The 18,319-nt window shown below is 31.0% G+C and overlaps 3 protein-coding genes across 4 annotated transcripts; 2 read left to right on the top strand and 1 right to left on the bottom strand.

Annotated features, from left to right (window-relative positions):
• Window positions 1–2,063: 2,063 nt before the first annotated feature.
• On the top strand, window positions 2,064–3,739 carry LOC105647414 (Eukaryotic aspartyl protease family protein). Its single transcript, XM_012233484.4, has one exon. It carries the CDS (start codon window positions 2,272–2,274, stop codon window positions 3,595–3,597), a length of 1,326 nt encoding a protein of 441 aa, XP_012088874.1. The 5' UTR covers window positions 2,064–2,271; the 3' UTR covers window positions 3,598–3,739.
• A 3,306-nt stretch (window positions 3,740–7,045) lies between these two features.
• LOC105647423 (E3 ubiquitin-protein ligase SDIR1) lies at window positions 7,046–12,282 on the top strand. Of its 2 annotated transcripts, none has more exons than XM_012233496.4 (9): window positions 7,046–7,267; window positions 7,798–7,938; window positions 8,074–8,128; window positions 8,231–8,283; window positions 8,360–8,588; window positions 8,762–8,876; window positions 9,987–10,032; window positions 11,609–11,737; window positions 11,885–12,282. In XM_012233496.4, the coding sequence occupies exons 2-9, from the start codon at window positions 7,861–7,863 to the stop codon at window positions 12,008–12,010; spliced, it is 831 nt and encodes a 276-aa protein (XP_012088886.1). In that variant the 5' UTR covers window positions 7,046–7,267; window positions 7,798–7,860; the 3' UTR covers window positions 12,011–12,282. The 2 variants fall into 2 exon arrangements, with proteins under 2 accessions (XP_012088886.1, XP_012088896.1); XM_012233506.4 differs by having other exon boundaries at window positions 7,789–7,938.
• Window positions 12,283–12,831: 549 nt separating this feature from the next.
• LOC105647431 (FKBP-like peptidyl-prolyl cis-trans isomerase family protein) lies at window positions 12,832–15,915 on the bottom strand. The gene is made up of 6 exons (XM_012233519.4): window positions 15,761–15,915; window positions 14,760–14,889; window positions 13,953–14,086; window positions 13,796–13,875; window positions 13,320–13,412; window positions 12,832–13,162 (listed from the first exon to the last, which is right to left on the bottom strand). The coding sequence occupies exons 2-6, from the start codon at window positions 14,866–14,868 to the stop codon at window positions 13,018–13,020; spliced, it is 561 nt and encodes a 186-aa protein (XP_012088909.1). The 5' UTR covers window positions 14,869–14,889; window positions 15,761–15,915; the 3' UTR covers window positions 12,832–13,017.
• Window positions 15,916–18,319: the final 2,404 nt, after the last annotated feature.

Raw genomic sequence — 18,319 nt, 5'->3', positions numbered from 1 at the left:
TCTTTTGCCGTCAAATTTGATGTCTTTTTGTGCGTAGAGACGTGTTAAATAATTGTGAAAAAGACAACAGTCATAAATTCTTGGTGTGTCATTGACAAAGAAGGGTTATTTGGATGAGATGTTAGATAAGATTGAATAATACAAATAATATAATCGTCCATTAAATTTTTTCAAGCAAAAATATTTTTATTAATTTAATAAGTGAAGAAAAAGATTATCCGTATTATATAGTTTATAATATTATTTTTACCATTTAAAAACTATTTGGAAACTATAATGCTTGAATGTCTATCGATTATCCATCAAATCAAAACTTTAGAATTGCTTCATTGTGATAAAATTGACATGATTAGAGAGCATTAGAGCTGGCTTCTTCCAAAGGCCAAGTCAGAGTTATCCTCTCTAAACCTAAAGTTTCAAACTTTAATTTAATTATGTGTCACAGTCACCAATAGTTTGTCTTCCTTTTTTAATCTTGACATAACAATTTCCAATATAATACGCAATCAACTAGATTAATTAATTTTTAATTAGTCATAATTGCTAACAAGTCAAGGTTTAAATAAGAGTTTCCCATATCCAAGCAAATGGGTTTTTGGTGGCTGTTGTTGGGTTATTTATTGTTCTTCTCCTTGTTTTGATAGAATTGTCCACTCCACTTTTTGTCCCTACTTGTACCTTCCCTATGATATAGGCACTTCTTAGAGGGGCTCGTTGTAATTGTAAATGCTTTAACATGATTGGGATTTGTCCTAAAACGACGCACACATGAAAAGTTCATAGTTACTAAGTTGAACTAGAAATAGTTTCTTATTGATGTCATGTTTTGGTCATCCATAGAAGAAACTTATATCCTAAGAAATGAGACGAGATAATAGACGGTTATTTTCTATTAATAAAAAATTTTAAATTTAAATTTTAGATATAAAGTTCCTTTAAGCACTCGAGAGAGAGCAATTTATCATTTTTATAAGCTAAACCTAAAGTGAATCTAAATTAGTCGAGCAATGGACTTCAGATATCATACGGTTAAAATTAAAAAAAAAAAGAAAAAATTATTTGAAAGCTCCTTTTTTATATGTTCATATAGAACTAAGGAACAGTGAATGCCGACGGTTAAAAAAAAATTATTTGAAAGTAGTTTTCTTGTATAGGCACGTAAAACTATGGAAGCATATGTCATATTATATACACAAAACACTATGACTATGTTGTGGCATAAATCCAAGCAAAGGGAAGCATCAACTAAGGTCTAGAAGAAATTTTTATGGAAATTTCAATAAACTAAACTTGAAATTTTGACCTATTGTTGGGAAAAGTAGGATCGAGATAAATTTTCAAGATGCAATTGCTTTGTTATGTCATGCATGGAAAATCTTTGTAATAGGACATATATATTAGTTAATAATCCAACATGCTAATGGTATATTGGTTTTGGCAATAAGACTCAAGATCTATTATTATAATAAAATATTTTAAAAGAAATAAATTGATTTAAATTTAAATTTTTGACCTCATGCATTATAAAATAAATACTCGATTATATTACTATTATTACACTAAGATCATATTTTAATCTATCAATTCTTCATAATCTATTTCTGTTTTAAAAGAAGTGTGTAACTATACATATACATTTGTATGAAATAATCTTTTATAAAATGAATTAGTGGACTTGAAGTTGCTATTAGATTGTTTATTTAAATACTCATACATATGGAATAAGTTTCAATCATAGAAAATATAAAATTACATGTATAATCATAAATTTTAGCTAAAATATAATTTTTTTAAAACTTTCCTTTTAAGAATAATTATCCGTAAAATATACTTGTCTAACTACTCAACTACACAAATGCACTCATCCTCCTATATAAATAATTATATGGATTGGTCACATATAGGCTTATTATTAGTTATAACGAACATAATTATCTTAATTAATCTCTAAGTGCCGTGATTGAATTTTCATATATATATATATAGAGAGAGAGAGAGAGATTTGTCATTTTGTTAAAGAAAGTAGCCCTTCTCCAACCCTTAAATCTCCCTATAGCACTCAAGTTCTTGCTTCTAAATGTCCCAAAAATTTAAAAACTTGGTACAAATTTAATAAATCTTAAACCTCTTTCAATGCTTACTATTTAAGCAGGCCTAAATATATTACTTTGCAACCCCACAAAAATTAAATCCAAAGTCCTTTCTTCCCCACCTCTCTCTCTCTCTTTCTTCTTTTCCTCATATAGGGAGGAAACACCAAGAACAGCCCCAATGGCCTCTTCTTTCAATTTTCTTGCTAAACTAATTATATTTTCCTTCATTGTCTTGCAAACCCAAGAATCTCTTGCTTCAAATAATCAAACTTCATTAGTATTGCCACTCAAAACCCGTAAACATTCTCATTTTACCTCAAGACTCGTCACCACCGACTCCTCCCCCGCCAACAAGCTTTTATTCCACCATAATGTTACTTTAACGGTGTCTCTAACGGTGGGTACGCCGCCTCAGAACGTTACAATGGTTCTTGACACCGGCAGTGAGCTTTCTTGGCTTCAATGCAAAAAAGCTCCAGGCTTGAACTCCATTTTTAACCCTCTGGTCTCCAAAACTTACTCTAAGGTTCCATGTTCTTCTTCAACCTGTAGGACCCGAACCCATGACCTTACCTTACCTGTTTCCTGTGACTCCGCTAAGTTCTGTCACGTTATTGTCTCCTACGCCGATGCTTCCTCTCTTGAAGGAAACCTCGCGTTTGATACATTCCGAATCGGGTCATCCAGTAAACCCGGTACAATTTTCGGGTGCATGGACTCGGGTTTCAGTTCAAATCCAGAGGAAGACGCGAAAACGACTGGGTTAATGGGTATGAACCGTGGGTCATTATCATTTGTTAACCAAATGGGTTATCCGAAATTTTCTTATTGCATATCGGGTATTGATTCTTCCGGTGTTTTACTTCTCGGAGATGCTAGTTTGCCGTGGCTGAAACCTCTGAGTTACACTCCTTTAGTCCAAATATCAACCCCATTACCGTCTTTTGATCGGGTCGCTTACTCAGTTCAACTCGAAGGTATTAAAGTTAATAACAAAATTTTATCGCTGCCGAAATCGGTTTTTGTACCGGACCATACCGGAGCAGGACAAACCATGATGGACTCGGGTACCCAGTTCACATTCTTGTTAGGACCGGTTTATACAGCTTTAAAAAATGAGTTTTTGTTACAAACTAAAGGAGTTTTAAGAGTTCTAAATGATGATAATTTTGTATTCCAAGGTGCAATGGATTTGTGTTATTTAATTGATTCCTCCCGGCCGAGTTTGCCAAAATTACCGGTTGTGAGCTTGATGTTTCAAGGGGCCGAGATGAGTGTATCGGGAGACAGGTTGTTGTTTCGGGTACCGAGTGAAGTTAGAGGGAAAGATTCAGTGTGGTGCTTTACATTTGGGAACTCTGACTTATTGGGTGTAGAATCATTTTTGATTGGTCATCATCATCAACAAGATGTTTGGATGGAGTTTGATCTTGAAAAATCAAGGATTGGATTGACTCAGTTTAGGTGTGATGTTGCTAGTCAAAAGCTTGGCTTGTCCATGTAAAGACAGAGGAAAACTATTTTGTTGCAAGAGAGTGTTGGGGAACAATTGTACATATATACATGAGATTTTATGGACAATTTTCTGGTCAAAAGTATACCATGGATGATATATATATATATATATATATATATATTACTTTTTAGCTAAATTGCATTTTAAATTCACAATTTTCCTATTTTAATAATAATTATTATTTAGCTTATACTTAGATTAAAAGTGGTATTCAAATAAAATCATTTCAACAGTGACAATTCTAGATTTCGAACTATTGAAAATTATATTAATACATTATCTGATTTAATTTAAATTTGAGCTGTTGAAATTTTAATGCAATTATCGTTTTGTAGTTTAAGCATGGATAGATCTAGAGATGGATTTAGGTATCTATGTGATCCGGTTGATAAAAATAATCAACATGGACAATAGTTTTTTAGTCTAAGTTTGGTTCATGCTAAGCTTGTAAGTTGTAATGAACTCTATTTAATTTGGATTGGACATATCTATCAAAATTTGGACTATGTTTAAATAAAAATTTTTCAAGCAGCCTAGGTTTGGATCTAATCAAAAAGATTTGAGCCCATCCAAACCCCAGTTTAAATAAATCTAATCATGAACAATACTTTGTATAAAAAAAAGTTTTTATTTGATTTATTTTATGACCACGGTAAGTCAATTTTTCACGTGCTATTAATAATTAAATGCTTAATTTTTATGATGGGCCCCATTGTATAATTTAGGGCCAGAGTATGAATAGAATAGCAAATATATTGCTAACCAATCCAAATATAAAAAATTCAGATAAATTATTATTTTATCTTTTAAATCAATTAATAGACTATTTGTTTTTATAAAAATTTATATTTTTTATCAGGTAATTTTCAAGTGTAAAGATCTAACTTTAATTTTGGTTTTATTATTTAAAAGAATATAAATTCTTTTAGTTTATTCAAAAAATTAGGAAATCCTGTTAACTATTGATAGTACTATTATATGAATATTTATAACACTTGATATTATTTTTAATAAATAATATTGAAAAAAAATGAAGAGAAAATACAATTTTCATGGTATTCCTCGAATCTCTGTCGGGTTTGGTGAAGTTGAGGACAGAGAATAAAATATTGGTTAGTTGTTGGTATAATATTTTGGAGCAGGTAATTTGTGGTTATGGCTGCCAGCCCATTTTGTTTTGGTTTTTGAAGGGAACTATACAATACGGATAGGTGCTCTGTTTTCATGGTGCATTAGATTTAGATCACATCCATCTACGAATCTGTCAAAATGTCTATATATATATTATATATAATTGAGTAGTTAACAAATAAATTAACAAGAGCACATAAAAATCAAATAAAACATTTGATAAAATAAATTATTAATAAATATTCTTTTAGGAAGTTTTTGAATCTTAATTAGGAAGTTTGTTCAATCTTAATTAGAAAACAATCCTAATTGGAAAGTTTTGTCAAATATATATATTTCCATTAATTGATGAAATAAATTACTAATGAATATTATAATATTCGGCTAGGAAGTTTGTTCAATCTTAATTAGGAAGTTTGTTGAATCTTAATTAGAAAAATTATAATTGGAAAGTCTTGTCAAATATTAAAATAAGAATTAAACTTATTACAGAAATTTTCTCATATCAAACCATACATACATATATATTTTTATTGCAGAAATTATTAATATATATATATATATATATATATATATATATTTTCTTTGTGCAAAAAAAAAAATCAATCTAACAATTTGATCTTTGTATTAATTGCTAAAAAATAAATTGAATAATAATTATTTTTAAATAGTCTTAATTTGATTAGTTATATTGTTTTACTACTTAACTTAAAATCATATTACATAAAAAATAAAAAAGTTATTTAAATTATATTAATAAATAAGTGTTGTAAATAAAAAAAATTATAAATATATATCATAAAATTCACATGTTATTGACTATTATATATTCCATATAAATGATTAATTAACAAATAAATTAACAAGTAAAAGAACCTCAAGCAATTTTTCAAAAAAATTTATTTTTCAAAAAAATTAATTAACACTATATATATATGTGCGCGCGCAAAAAAAAATACCACTAACAAATTTGAACTATGTATTGGTTGCTAAAATATAAATTGAAGAATAATTATTTTTAATAATCTTTAATTTGATTAGTTATATTGGTTTACTACTTAACTCAAAATCATATTGCATAAAAAATAAAAAATTATTTCAGATTATATTCATAAATAAGTATTGAAAATCAAAACATTTTTTTTTATAATATATATCATAAAATTCAAATGTCGTTGACGATTATATATTATATACAAATAAATTAACTAGTAAGAGAACGTCAAGCAACTTTCTTTTTTTTTTTTTCTTTTTTAAAAAAAAACATCAACAAAACGTGAAAACTTATTAAATAAAATATTTGATAAAGTAAATTTCCAATAAATATTAATAATATTTGGTGAAAAAGTTTGTTGAATCTTAATTAGGAAATTCCTAATTGGAAAGTTTTCTCAAATATTAATTAGGAATTAAAATTTATTGTAGAAATTATCCCATCACACCACTATATATATCTACACTTTGTACAAAACAAATCACTACTAAATTTTATTCAGTTTGGCTATCAAAGAGTTTTGCTATCCGTAATTTTGTTTGTCTCGCTATCAATTGTTGGTTGGAGCTTCTCGCCGTATTATTGTTCGTCATTTATGTTTAATTTAAATTTTTATTATTTTATACCAGTGTAAAAGATTTTTTTTTTAATTTTGATATCAAAATTTTTTTATTTTTGCTATATAAGATTTGGTTTTGATTTCATAAAATCTTAGAACTTCAATTAATATTAATGTATATATTAATTTCTTTTATTTCTATTTGGATTGCAAATATTATTTCTACATATCACTTTTTAGATTAGCATTTTGTCATTGACCTATTAAGGTGAGAGAGTAAACCTAACTTCATTAATCAATTAATTAAGTATAATTGTAATAGAAATTATAAATAGCTAAGTGAATTATAAAATTTCATAAATTTTGATTTTATTTTTTATTTTTCTATCTAAAAGGCCTTACATCTTCTTTGGGTAAAAATATAACAAACAAATGATTAAGCATTTAATGTAAATATTAAGATTTGCAATTTATATAAAATTAGCTACTGATAATAAAATTAACTTTTTTTAAAAAAAAAAATTACATATTTAATAATATTAATTTTTAATAACTTATCCCTTGCAAAAATATTTTAAATATAGAAAATTACTCTGATTATTTCTTTTAGCAATAATTAATGAAAAATCTACAACCACTAACAATAAAAGACACGTTGTTGGTACAGGTGTGTGTGTTGCATCTTCGGAGAGACTATGCGACGTCGTTTCCCTGTAAAATTCAAGCATAATTAAATCGAAAAAACAACAATTCCCACAAGCTTTTACGTGAGCGTGTTGGATTTAGGCAAAGACCCAAACCCAACGCGTCTGAGTCAAATCGCTCCCCTCTGACTCGTCGTCATCTTCTTCAATTTTTATCAAAAAAACATAAAAATAAAGAAAACAAAAGAAAAGAAAAAGGAAAATACTGCTAGCAAATCACCAGGAATCGATCCATACAATCAGATCCGGCGTGGTTTTCTCCGGTTAAATGTAAGTCCTCTGCCTCCTTTACCATTTCTGCATTTGACAAAATCACAGATAATTTTGCTTCCAACTCGTTTTTACATTTGTTGTTTCGTGTAAATAATTTGATTTTTGAGTTGATCAGGTTGTTTTAATATCGCGATTTGTGAATTAGGGTTTGACATTTGATTTCTTGCTTTGAGAAAAAATAGATATTGGCAGAATTTCTTTTCCTTTTGTTCTGTTTTGTATTATTTAGCAATCGATTTCCATTTTAATCAAAGTCATTTTTTTTTCAGTGTATATTACCGGAAATGACAGACAATGATCACATTTCAATTTATGAAGAATAAGAATTTCAGCTGAAAAATATATGAACTTGTTTAAATCAATTCTGCTAATATCACCTTGAAATTTAAAGCCTTTGAACCTTTTTTTTTTTTTTTTTAAATGTAGGTGTATTTTTTCTCATATCAGATTGTTTAATGCATGGAATTTTTTTTTTTTAAATTTTGATATATTAATTTTAATTTATTTATTTCTTCAAGAAATTGCAGTGGACCTGAACATTGGTGGATTATACATTATTGGAGAAGCTGATATTGTAATTATAAATAAGCATGAGTTTTGTATTTCGAGGGACTAGAGCAGATTTAGAAAATGGTTTCCCAGGATTTATCCCTGAACGGAGAGCAGTGGTAATGTTATTATTTTTTCTCTGCTAATATTTTTGAATCTGTATGTCCTTTTTATTATTTGCATATAGTTTTTTTTTTTTTTTTTCAATCTTCTTGATAATTATGTTTTATGTTGAATCTGGTTTTTGTTATCAGCGTGTCCATGCAGCACGGCCTGTTAATTCCAACTCCCTTGTTTTTCTCGTTACAGGTACTTGTTAATCATATGAGCATCCTTTTTGCTGATTAATTATTTAATATCAAAATTTTTAACTTGTTTTTCTAATTTCTGTATCTTTTCTTGCTGTGGCAGTTCTTTTATTGTTCATGATTCTGAATTCACAACAGATGTCACCTAACTTTCTCGTAAGTTTTTCACTGAAAATGTAAATGTGCATCTTTTGAGTTTTCTGGTTAATAATATTGTAGTTTTTGTATGTAGCTTTGGTTAGTGCTTGGTGTATTTTTAATGGCTACCACTTTGAGGATGTATGCAACTTGTCAACAACTTCAAGCTCAGGCTCAAGCCCATGCTGCCATGGCCAGTGGCCTTCTTGGTCATACTGAGTTGCGTTTGCATATGCCACCGTCCATAGCACTTGCAACTAGAGGACGTTTACAAGGCCTCAGACTCCAACTTGCACTTCTGGACCGGGAATTTGATGATCTAGGTGGGTCATACATGGCTATAATGTGTTTCAAAACGCTAATCATGAGTTTCAAAGAGTGATCATGAAATACAAACTGTCAGTTACCAGAAACTGTTTAGTTTTCCCTTATGGCATGCTTTTATTAATTAATTAAAATGATTATTCATGTAATGGAAACTTTTAACTACCTGCAGATTATGAAACTTTGAGAGCATTGGATTCTGACAATGTTCCCACCACTGCGGCAATGAGCGAGGAAGAGATAAATGCCCTTCCAGTTCACAAGTATAAGGTCGCTGCTCAGCAAAGGTATTCATGCTCTGTACTTCAGCGCTACTTTTTTTATGCTAATGTTAGATGGCAACATTTGAGTACAATGTTGCACTCTTTTTGGGAATTGGTGTACTTTTGTGTAATTGGCTCCTTGTGTGCCTTTTCCTTTGTGTGTAAATATAGGCAAGTAACTCTTGAGGTTCTTTTTTTTGGTTCTTTTTTTTTTTTTTTAATATTTCCAAATGCATCATTATGGTTGCTAGATTCAGTGGCAGATGCACATTTAAAATGGGGGGTAAATTGATCCCTCTTTTTTAAAAGATTTCCTTTATGTACCTTTGATATTTTCAAATATACCCCTCTTGAAATTAATATAAATCCTTTTTATAATACTTTATTATATATTGACCTGGAATTTTTTTATTTTTTTTTTTACATCTGCCACTGGCTAAATTCAATTATCCGCCCTTTTTTAATTGTCGGACAAGTTCCATTGGGAAAAAAATATTGCTTTTCTTGCTTAATACAATGAGCTTTGTTTTTCTAGGCTTCGATCATGCAATGAATTATTCTTTATGATACAATTTTATTCTATTACTTTTCTTTTATGTACTAGTCTTGGTCTGTTGCTTTTTACTAGAGATGCTTGTCCGAGTGTTTGTGATAGTTCTGTTGATGGTTGCAAAAGCACATAGGGTAGCCAAACTTATAGAGACAAAGGGGTGTTTTGTATAAATATTCTGCCCATGTAGCTATGGTGTGGCGCCCATGTAGCTATGGTGTGGCCATGCCTAGGAGAACTATATTCTACCAAATATTATGCTTGTGTGACATTGAAAGTGGAAAAATCTTTAGGTCAGCAACCTGGACATTTGTAATCCGAGTAATAGGGGGATGTGACTGTGAGTAACAAATTTTTGAGTTTTCCATTGGTAATTCAATTTCTCTGCTTATTTATAAAACATTTACTTCACAAAAGCAGTTTGAAAATACAGTATGCTTGTTTCATGGTCCTTTTGCATAATTCTTTTTTCCAAGGTTAAAGGGCAGAATTCTTTTTTTCCCAATATTTTTGAAGTGGTGTATTTTAAGTTATCTTGGATTTGGGGTTATTGATAACTTACACTGGGCTGGTTTTCTTGACAGTGGTGGCTCTTCAATCCAACAAGCTTCATCTTCTGACTCATTTGAGGTATAAACTATACTCTCTCTCTCTTTTTATGGATAAGTTCAATCTTCACGTTGGAACAAAGTTTATGTCATGCACATTGAGATTGAGATTTAAGACTATTGATTTTTTGGATTATTCGTCTGCACTAATTTATTAGCTGTATCTTTGTGGCTAGACTTGATGAACTCACAGATCAGGCTGGGTTTGATCCTGGCCAAATTGTATTGGCTTGGACCTAATCTTGGCCTAGCAAGTTGGGTCCAACTAGGTATACAAGTCTGACCCAATTTATTTTATGGGAACCTGAGTCCAACTCAACTTGGCCTAGGGATTTCTCTGAATTGTACCTTCAATGTCAATCAATAGCTGCTTTAGAAGCCATTGGAACTTGGATTCTCAAAAGATGAAGAGCACCCAGAATAACCCTCACACCAGTTGAAACGAGTCAGAGATCAAAAGATTAATATGGAGTTTATGGAAAATAGTTCAATCAGAGAACCAGCGATGCAGACAAATCAAGAAAAAAAGAAGATTAACAAATTTCAAGAATAGTTTCTCATGGTTGCATAGTCTCTCTCTTTCTCAGAGGGAGAGAGAGAGCAATAGAATGTGATCTTTTTGGAGGTTGGCTTTTATTTTGGGTTGTTTCTGCCTATTGATTTTATGGTTTTTGTTTAAGCTTCTACGATAGAAGACTTAAGTTGGGTCATGTTTTAGATTGGCTCATTTTGATGAGAGGGAGAAAGGAAACAGTAGTGCTGTGGTGGTGGTGGGAAACCCAAGGTTTGAAGTTTTAATATTTCTTAGGTTAGTGGTAATCTTCTAAAACCTAGATCATAATATTTATTATATCCATGGGCCAAGTCTAGAACATAAACCCAAAGGCTGTCTGGAATAATGTGTGTTCAAGCTGGGTTGGGCTTGGCCTCACTAACAAGATAAACCTTTGATTGATCCTGGCTAATTTCTTGGGTAGAACAGAAGGGCCTTGGCCAATTCACATGCCAAAGCCTCTGTTCTTCAAAATTCCTCACCTTAATATAAAATATTAATAGGATAGATATGTCTAAGTAAATTTGAAACAAGAGGTACTGTTCTTGTCTAAGGATTTGCTTCCAATTTGCTTAACAGGCATCTTCAATTATATATAGCTGTTCTGTGAGAGTAGATCTGCAAGGTGAATGCATGGGTTTGACAGACTTGCAGATAGCCAGAATTTTGGAAAATTAAAAGGAAAAGGTCAAAGTAAAAAAATTTCATGAATGCCAATAAGTCTTTAGGCCTTCTGTTTGCTTTTCTGAATGAGATTGGGAGTGCTCCCTGACCTCCCAAAACGTTATATCTGCGGAATATGGAATATTAGGAAAGAATTCAATCTTGTTGGCTACTGATTGTATATTCAGTCACAAGTCATCTGGACATCATATAAAATATTGGTATTGGTTGATGTTCTATTCATGCAAGGCCACAGCACTCGTCACTTGTTGCCACTGTATATTATTCTAACATCAAATTGGATTTCATTACCTGATGGCAATTTAGCTTACTAGCATTCATCATTAGAGTTTGATTCAGCTGTTCCTTTTTTCCCCCATAGCAAAAGCAGCAAGATACTGCCACTGCAGTAGGAAGCATGAAGGCTTCAGATGATGATCTGACTTGCAGTGTGTGCCTGGAGCAAGTAAATGTGGGAGAACTGATCCGTACACTGCCATGCATACATGAGGTTCAGTTTTTTGCAATTACTTTTAGCTTTCTGTTACATTTTTACTTTATTAAATAACAAGAATGTCAATCATCATATCATATACCTTCATTCTTTTGCACATTAATTGAAAACATAAATCGGCTCATTCTCAAGTTTGGTTTGCAGTTTCATGCTAATTGCATTGACCCATGGCTGCGGCAACAAGGGACATGCCCTGTTTGCAAATTCAGGGCAGGATCAAGGTGGCATGAAAATGGACAAGGTGGAATGGATGCTTCTTACATGGTTTGACTACAGGCACCGGCCTATATACCAGTGAAGTCATTCTGATGAAAATACCTGCTTATATGTAAGCCTATTGATCATGATGGAAGTTGTAACCTATATAACATTTTTGATTTAGGCATTTGAAAAAAGGCAGGTCTCTGTATGATCAAATTCAAAGGTCATTTATACTTCTTTTCAGAAAAAGATGTAAAAGGAACAAAAAAAAAAAAATATAACATCAATACAAGTATTACTGTGCACCAGAGCTTTGTAATGGGGTTCTATATTTGTTCTCATTTTTTATGGCCGTGAGAAGCATCATGTATTGTCTTGGTACTTGACAATGAAACAACTACAATACCCAGAAAGCCGGAAATGAAAAATCCTTGCAATCATATGGAAAATATAGGAAAAATGACTCAGATGACTATTTTCTTGTGTCATTTTGGAACTCCTAACACGAGCAAGAGGAACTTTTTTTTTCAATCCTAGTTTAAGCAAGCTTTGTCAATCTCTATTTAATATTTAAAGATCTCTCAATTCATCTATTCAACTATGCTGCCTTGCAAAACAACCACAAGGATACATTTTCTATTACTGGCTCAATATATTGAGTAAGACCATTGCTGCTTACTTTAAAGGCTTTATAATCACATAACAGCTGAGCATCAGTCTCAAACCACTTTTCTCAACATCAAATCGCATTTGTCCAAAAATCAATTATAACTCTCCCAGCCAAATAGACTAGCAGTTATATAGTCATTCATTGGGTCATCTCAGTTATTTCAAATCACACGCATCCATGCATATAAAAAGCACTAGGCCTTCCAAGCCTTCACAAGGACTATTCAAAACAGTCGGAACTAATTGCATATTAGAAATGTTAAGGTCTTATAAGCCATTTCAATCTGAATTTGGAAGCTAACAGCACATTATACATGTCAATTTCACATGGCTACATATGAGTTTCATGTATATCTTTACTACTTCATCAAATTTAATATCTTCATAAATAAATTTGTGATATAGCCCTATTTCGACTTTCCTTTTCCCTTCCCTTTCTTCGATTCAAGCTTGGCTTGCACACGGGCAGCTGCAGCAGCTTTGGCTTCCTCTCTCCTCTTTTTCTCTCCCTCTTTTGCAGCAGCAGCAAGCTCCCTTTGCTTCTTCAGCTCCCTGATAACAATTTTTCAGCATCACACAAAATGATAACTATCTTGTGCTCAACATAAACAATCTTTACAAAAGAATTGAAAAAGAGAAAAATTAATATCACTATTTTACTTTACACCTCAAAAGAATGAAGAGAAGAGATGCATTAAGTGTTACTTACTCTAGCCTAGCCCTCTCCTCTGAAACACTAATTATACTGGAGCCTTTCCGTGGTTTGCAGGCCACTAACTCCACCTCAAAAATAAGCGTTGCACTGCATCAACAAAACATACTGATCAACAGAGAGATCCAGACTAACCATTTCTAATAACAGACCAAGGATTGACAGATGATGATAACATTTTGAAGCACTTAAACCATTTAGTCTCAATTGTAAAAAATAGGGGGACAATGTCATTTGTTTTGGTGCAAGAATATCATATTGGTTTGTTAACCTTCCCCAATTTCTCTGCTGAGAACTGAAAGCTTGCTGCAAGTAATCAATCAGATCAGTCATGCTGCACATCTCTCAATTGGACCAGGAACCATGCTTTCACTTAATTTAATTATCTTAATTTTATTACTTTTATTATCAGCTTTTTCAGAAAGTGTTTCACAAACAAAGAAATTGAAAGACAAAGTGCAAAATGACATTACTCGGGTGGGATATCTGGTGGGGACCCAGCACTGCCATAGGCATATTCTGGCTTGCAAGTGATTTTTGCAACCTCCCCAACCTGGTACAATAAAACCAACAAAGATTATAGATATTTAACAAAAAGTTCGCTCAAATTGCATCAAGTGCATATTTCACCTGCATTGTTCTCAGTGCAACGTCCCATGCCTGGATGACAGAGCCCTTTCCAATTTCAAACGAGAACACAGTATTATCTTCACGTGTAGTATCAAAAACTTCACCATTTTCAGCAAGTGTGCCCTCATAATGAACTGCTCAAAACAAGCATCAAATATTAATTACATGACTCGTGACGCGTGCTGATCTCTGGACTTTGACCATATAGGAACAAAAAGAAAAGGAAAAGAAAATGTCACAACTTCACCAAACAGAGGCTTCAGAGAATAGAACTTTTAGCACCAAGAATAGATTCTCATTAATAAAAAGAATAACAATGCAATGATTGTCCAATAACAGTAACAATATCAGAATAGATGACAACAGTAATTGGTGGTTAAATGGACCAGCTAGTAGTCATGTGGATATAAGTCAAATACTACCCTCTCGCTATTCTTAGAAGTCGACAGCTATTATCCCAATCCAGGAGAGTGCCATCTTAAGCAAAAATGACATTTAGAAAAGTGCTTCAAGCTCTTAAAACTGAAAACTGGTGATGTAAAACAATCATATAAAGAGTTCATAGAGTTGATTTCTCGAGGTATTTCATTTATTAGATCTTTATAGTAGACTAACATAAGAACCGCAATTTCAATTCCAAACATGTTAAACAAAAGAAAGTGTTTGTACATAATCAGTTAAAAGTTACAAAAGGCTGAGCTTTTAGCTATCAAAGCAACATTAATTTCAGTCATGCTGATCAAAAGGCAACATTTACGTAATTCATTTGCTACACTGATAATTTGAATGTTGACCATAAGAGCATACCATCAACAAGAGGAAGATCCTCTGAAGGACCAATTGCACCAGCTTTTGCTTGCCTTATGATTGTCTTGATGACACCTCCATCTCCAGTTAAATCAACTGCATCACCCATGGCTCATAAAATCTTAAAAGCCTGATAAGAGAAAAGGAAGATCATATTAGACTTCTTGCATATACAACCTAGACATAAAGCAGCCTCAGCATATCAGGCTGAAAAAAAGGACACAAATACTAGTGCTTGCAGCAGAACTAACCATATTCACTACTGATTAAGTAATGTGCAAAGCCACTAAAATGAGCAAAATGAACTTAGACAATCAAAACAAAAAGGATTAGAAATTACAAGCAAGGACTCCAAGAAAAGTAGTAATTAATAAAAAACAAAAATAGTCACTAATCAATATAATAGTGATTAAAATCAATGACCCATTTGATAATTCATTTCCTTGAAAAATCATTATGCTGCTGATTTGCAGCCAAGTAGTGTGTGAAAGGTGATTCCTTTCTTTTTTTCACAATCTGATTTTTCTTTAATTATTCCTACTACTTCATTGAAAAGAAATGATAATCAACAATTTTCCATTCTTGAATTTCTGATCATACTTTCAAAAATATTCTGAACATAAAAAATTTCAGTCTAATTCCTTTCTCTTAAAAAACAAAAGCAAAATTAAAATTAATGCAAATTACGCAGAATTCTATTAAATTGGACTAATTGACCATTAAATCAGAATCTAACTAAGCTCAATCAAATAGAACATAAAATGAATCACAACCCTAGGGTTCCATTCTTCCTATTCAAGCATAAAGTCATAACAATACACAACTTCGCATTTCCAAATCTACACATACAGAAGGCTAATAAAATTTGTAAACAACGCAATAAACACCTCAGTTCATATATTGAACAATAATTCAAAAAATTGCAAAAATAAAAAATCCATAGAAGTTAAAAATTATGAGATAGAAATTTAAGTTATAAAGATGACTTTGGAAGAACTGACCCGTCGCAATGAAGTAGCAAAGAAATGGGGACGAAACGGGGAAATCGGAGACGATAGATCGGATAAATTGCAGTTGATATCGGTGGCCATATGCGTCTTTGGGCGAGTTGTTTTGACTGGAAGGAATAAAGCCGGCATTTTGTATGAGTTAAAGCCGAAAGGTCGTGGGCCTTGGCATTTGTTCTTCATGCTTTAGCCCAAGTTTCAGCCCTTCACAGATACTTTGGAGCGTATAACAGCATAAGGATCATTTAGTAAGGGGCCTGAGAAGCTCAAAGAAAGGAAAGTCTTTTATTCAAAGGGAAAATAATTATTCCATCCTGATGATTTATAAAATTAATTAACTCATTTTCGTATTTTTAGATATTAGTTATATAGTTTCCGATACTAAGTTTCGTCACATTAAATAGTCCTTAAATCTAAAATCAAGCTCTTTTCTGTTAAATGAGTGTAAAAAGTAAAAAATGCATATCTTTCTTTTATTTTGTGATCGACTATCTTTCGAATAGTCATTGTATAGATAAGTACGAATTTTATTATATAAGACTATGAAAATAAATTTAAGAAAAATTGTACAATATATTTGGAAATTGAAAATTGAGTAGTGTTTTTCTTTTCTGTTCAGATTATCAATTATTCTTCTTACCAATATTTAAAACTTGTTATTTCTAAATTGAAGAATAAATAATAAAACTTATTGTATTGAAATTTAAGAAAAGAATTTGCCTACTGTAACGAAATTTTATGACCCCGCCCATGGACGCAATAGAAGTAATTCTCTCCTTAACTTTATTTAATCGGTAAAAACTCCTGCAATCGAGTATGAAACATTCTACTCTTCACATTAAGGAGAGATTATCTAAATCACACTTAATTGGATCAAGTTTTTATTTATTTAGTTGTCCTAATTGATTAATCATCTACGGGACTATATATCATTTCACCATAAACGATCGTAAAAAACAAAAGGCCAATAGTAAGTACAAAGCAGTTCAAAGCCAACCCATCAAAACTTGAAGTAAGGCAAAGCCCAGTGATACCAATTGGATCCAATGAAACGTTAATCAATCGCCTAATTCTAGGGTTTATGACCAAAATAATATGGTTTATAAAACTATTTACAAAGATAATGTGATTCTGAACTTATTTATCAAAATAATGTGGCTTTTGTTAAGAAATTTTAAAGAAACTTATGGAACATAAAAATATATAGCACATGTAGATTCTGTGTTATCAAAACGCGACTTGAGAAAAAAAAATTATTAAAACACGACATATATAAATGTAAGATACAATATATATATATATATATATATATATATATATATATATATATATATATATATATAGTACAATGTGCTTCACTGTAAGAGTTGATTATTAATTTGATTGAGACGTCAATTTAATGAGATATTATATAAAAATTCATTTTTGATATTAGTGTTTTGAAATTAAATAATATCTAAAGGACGAAATGTGATATTTCAACCTGACAAAGCAATCTTAATAGAGAGAGTAGACCAATGTTTCTGGCTAATTTCTAGTATGACATGCTAGCTGGGACAGTGAAATGTATGATGCATGAATGAATCGGATTATATATCGAAAAATGGGAAATTAATCATTAGATGTGTTTTTTGGTGGAGTAGCATGAGGAGTTGGAAGAATTCTAAAGTTAAGTATACTTTCTTAAAGGAAATTCTAGAATGGGTGACCTCATAGAAAGTTTTTTTTTTTTCACTACTGGATAAAACCGTGTGGGTTTTGCCAAGGTGTGACACTAGATGCATAAACACTTTATTTTATGAAATTATATCTATTAGAAGAGTTCAATAAAATGTTCAAACTTGTAAAATTAAATTGATTAAATATTTATTAAATAATTAAAAATATGAAAAATTATTATTTCAAAAATTATATTCATCAAACATTAATTCAATTTGTTGCATATAAAAAAAAAACAAAAATAAACAAACCTCAAAATCCATCCTTATTAATGTAAGGAAGTGTATAGTATTACTAGAGTTTGTAATTCTAGAAGCACAATAAATTTTAGAAAAGATTTTAAGTGGCACAAAATTTTTTACAGAAAAAGTTACAAAATGAATACTCATGTTGTTCAAAATATAAGTTATTTAAGGTTTTTGCATAAGAATTAAGGAAACAATTAATTCTTCGAGATTATAACAAACTCAAGAGTAATTTGATAAAATTATTTTTTATCTCAAAATTAATTTTTGCTTGTGAAGTATTTATTGCATTTAATGTAAACAATAGCAACATTGAAAAAATATCATTTATTACTTCTTGAAATATACAAAATGACTTATATTTTAAAATAAAATAACAAATAAAAACGACCTATATTTTGAAACAGAGGAATCTGTATTCAGCGAAGACAATAGTCAAACATGATGTACATGCTAATTTAAGTATGCATGCATTTAAAGATTGCAAAATGAATCAAAGTGCAATGTACATAAAAAAAAAAAAAAAAAAACTAACACTCGTAATTAATAATTGCGGCAGACTGCAGTGCATTAAAACTACATTAAGTAG

The sequence above is a fragment of the Jatropha curcas genome, chromosome 6 (genome assembly GCF_041381405.1).
Source record: "Jatropha curcas cultivar XTBG-Jc1 chromosome 6, XTBG_Jcur_1.0, whole genome shotgun sequence".
Classification (NCBI taxonomy): Eukaryota; Viridiplantae; Streptophyta; class Magnoliopsida; order Malpighiales; family Euphorbiaceae; genus Jatropha; species Jatropha curcas.
The sequence above is the reverse complement of the archived record's forward strand: the minus strand, read 5'-3'. Positions and strand labels throughout refer to the sequence as shown.

Coding starts and splice junctions, on each gene's coding strand:
- LOC105647414 (XM_012233484.4), top strand. CDS start 2,272: ATGGCCTCTTCTTTCAATTTTCTTGCTAAACTAATTATATTTTCCTTC.
- LOC105647423 (XM_012233496.4), top strand. CDS start 7,861: ATGAGTTTTGTATTTCGAGGGACTAGAGCAGATTTAGAAAATGGTTTC. Junction 8,589..8,761: donor CCGGGAATTTGATGATCTAG/GTGGGTCATACA, acceptor AACTACCTGCAG/ATTATGAAACTTTGAGAGCA. Junction 8,877..9,986: donor AAGGTCGCTGCTCAGCAAAG/GTATTCATGCTC, acceptor TTTTCTTGACAG/TGGTGGCTCTTCAATCCAAC.
- LOC105647431 (XM_012233519.4), bottom strand. CDS start 14,868: ATGGGTGATGCAGTTGATTTAACTGGAGATGGAGGTGTCATCAAGACA. Junction 13,876..13,952: donor TTGCACTGAGAACAATGCAG/GTGAAATATGCA, acceptor TTATTGTACCAG/GTTGGGGAGGTTGCAAAAAT. Junction 13,163..13,319: donor GAGGAGAGGGCTAGGCTAGA/GTAAGTAACACT, acceptor AATTGTTATCAG/GGAGCTGAAGAAGCAAAGGG.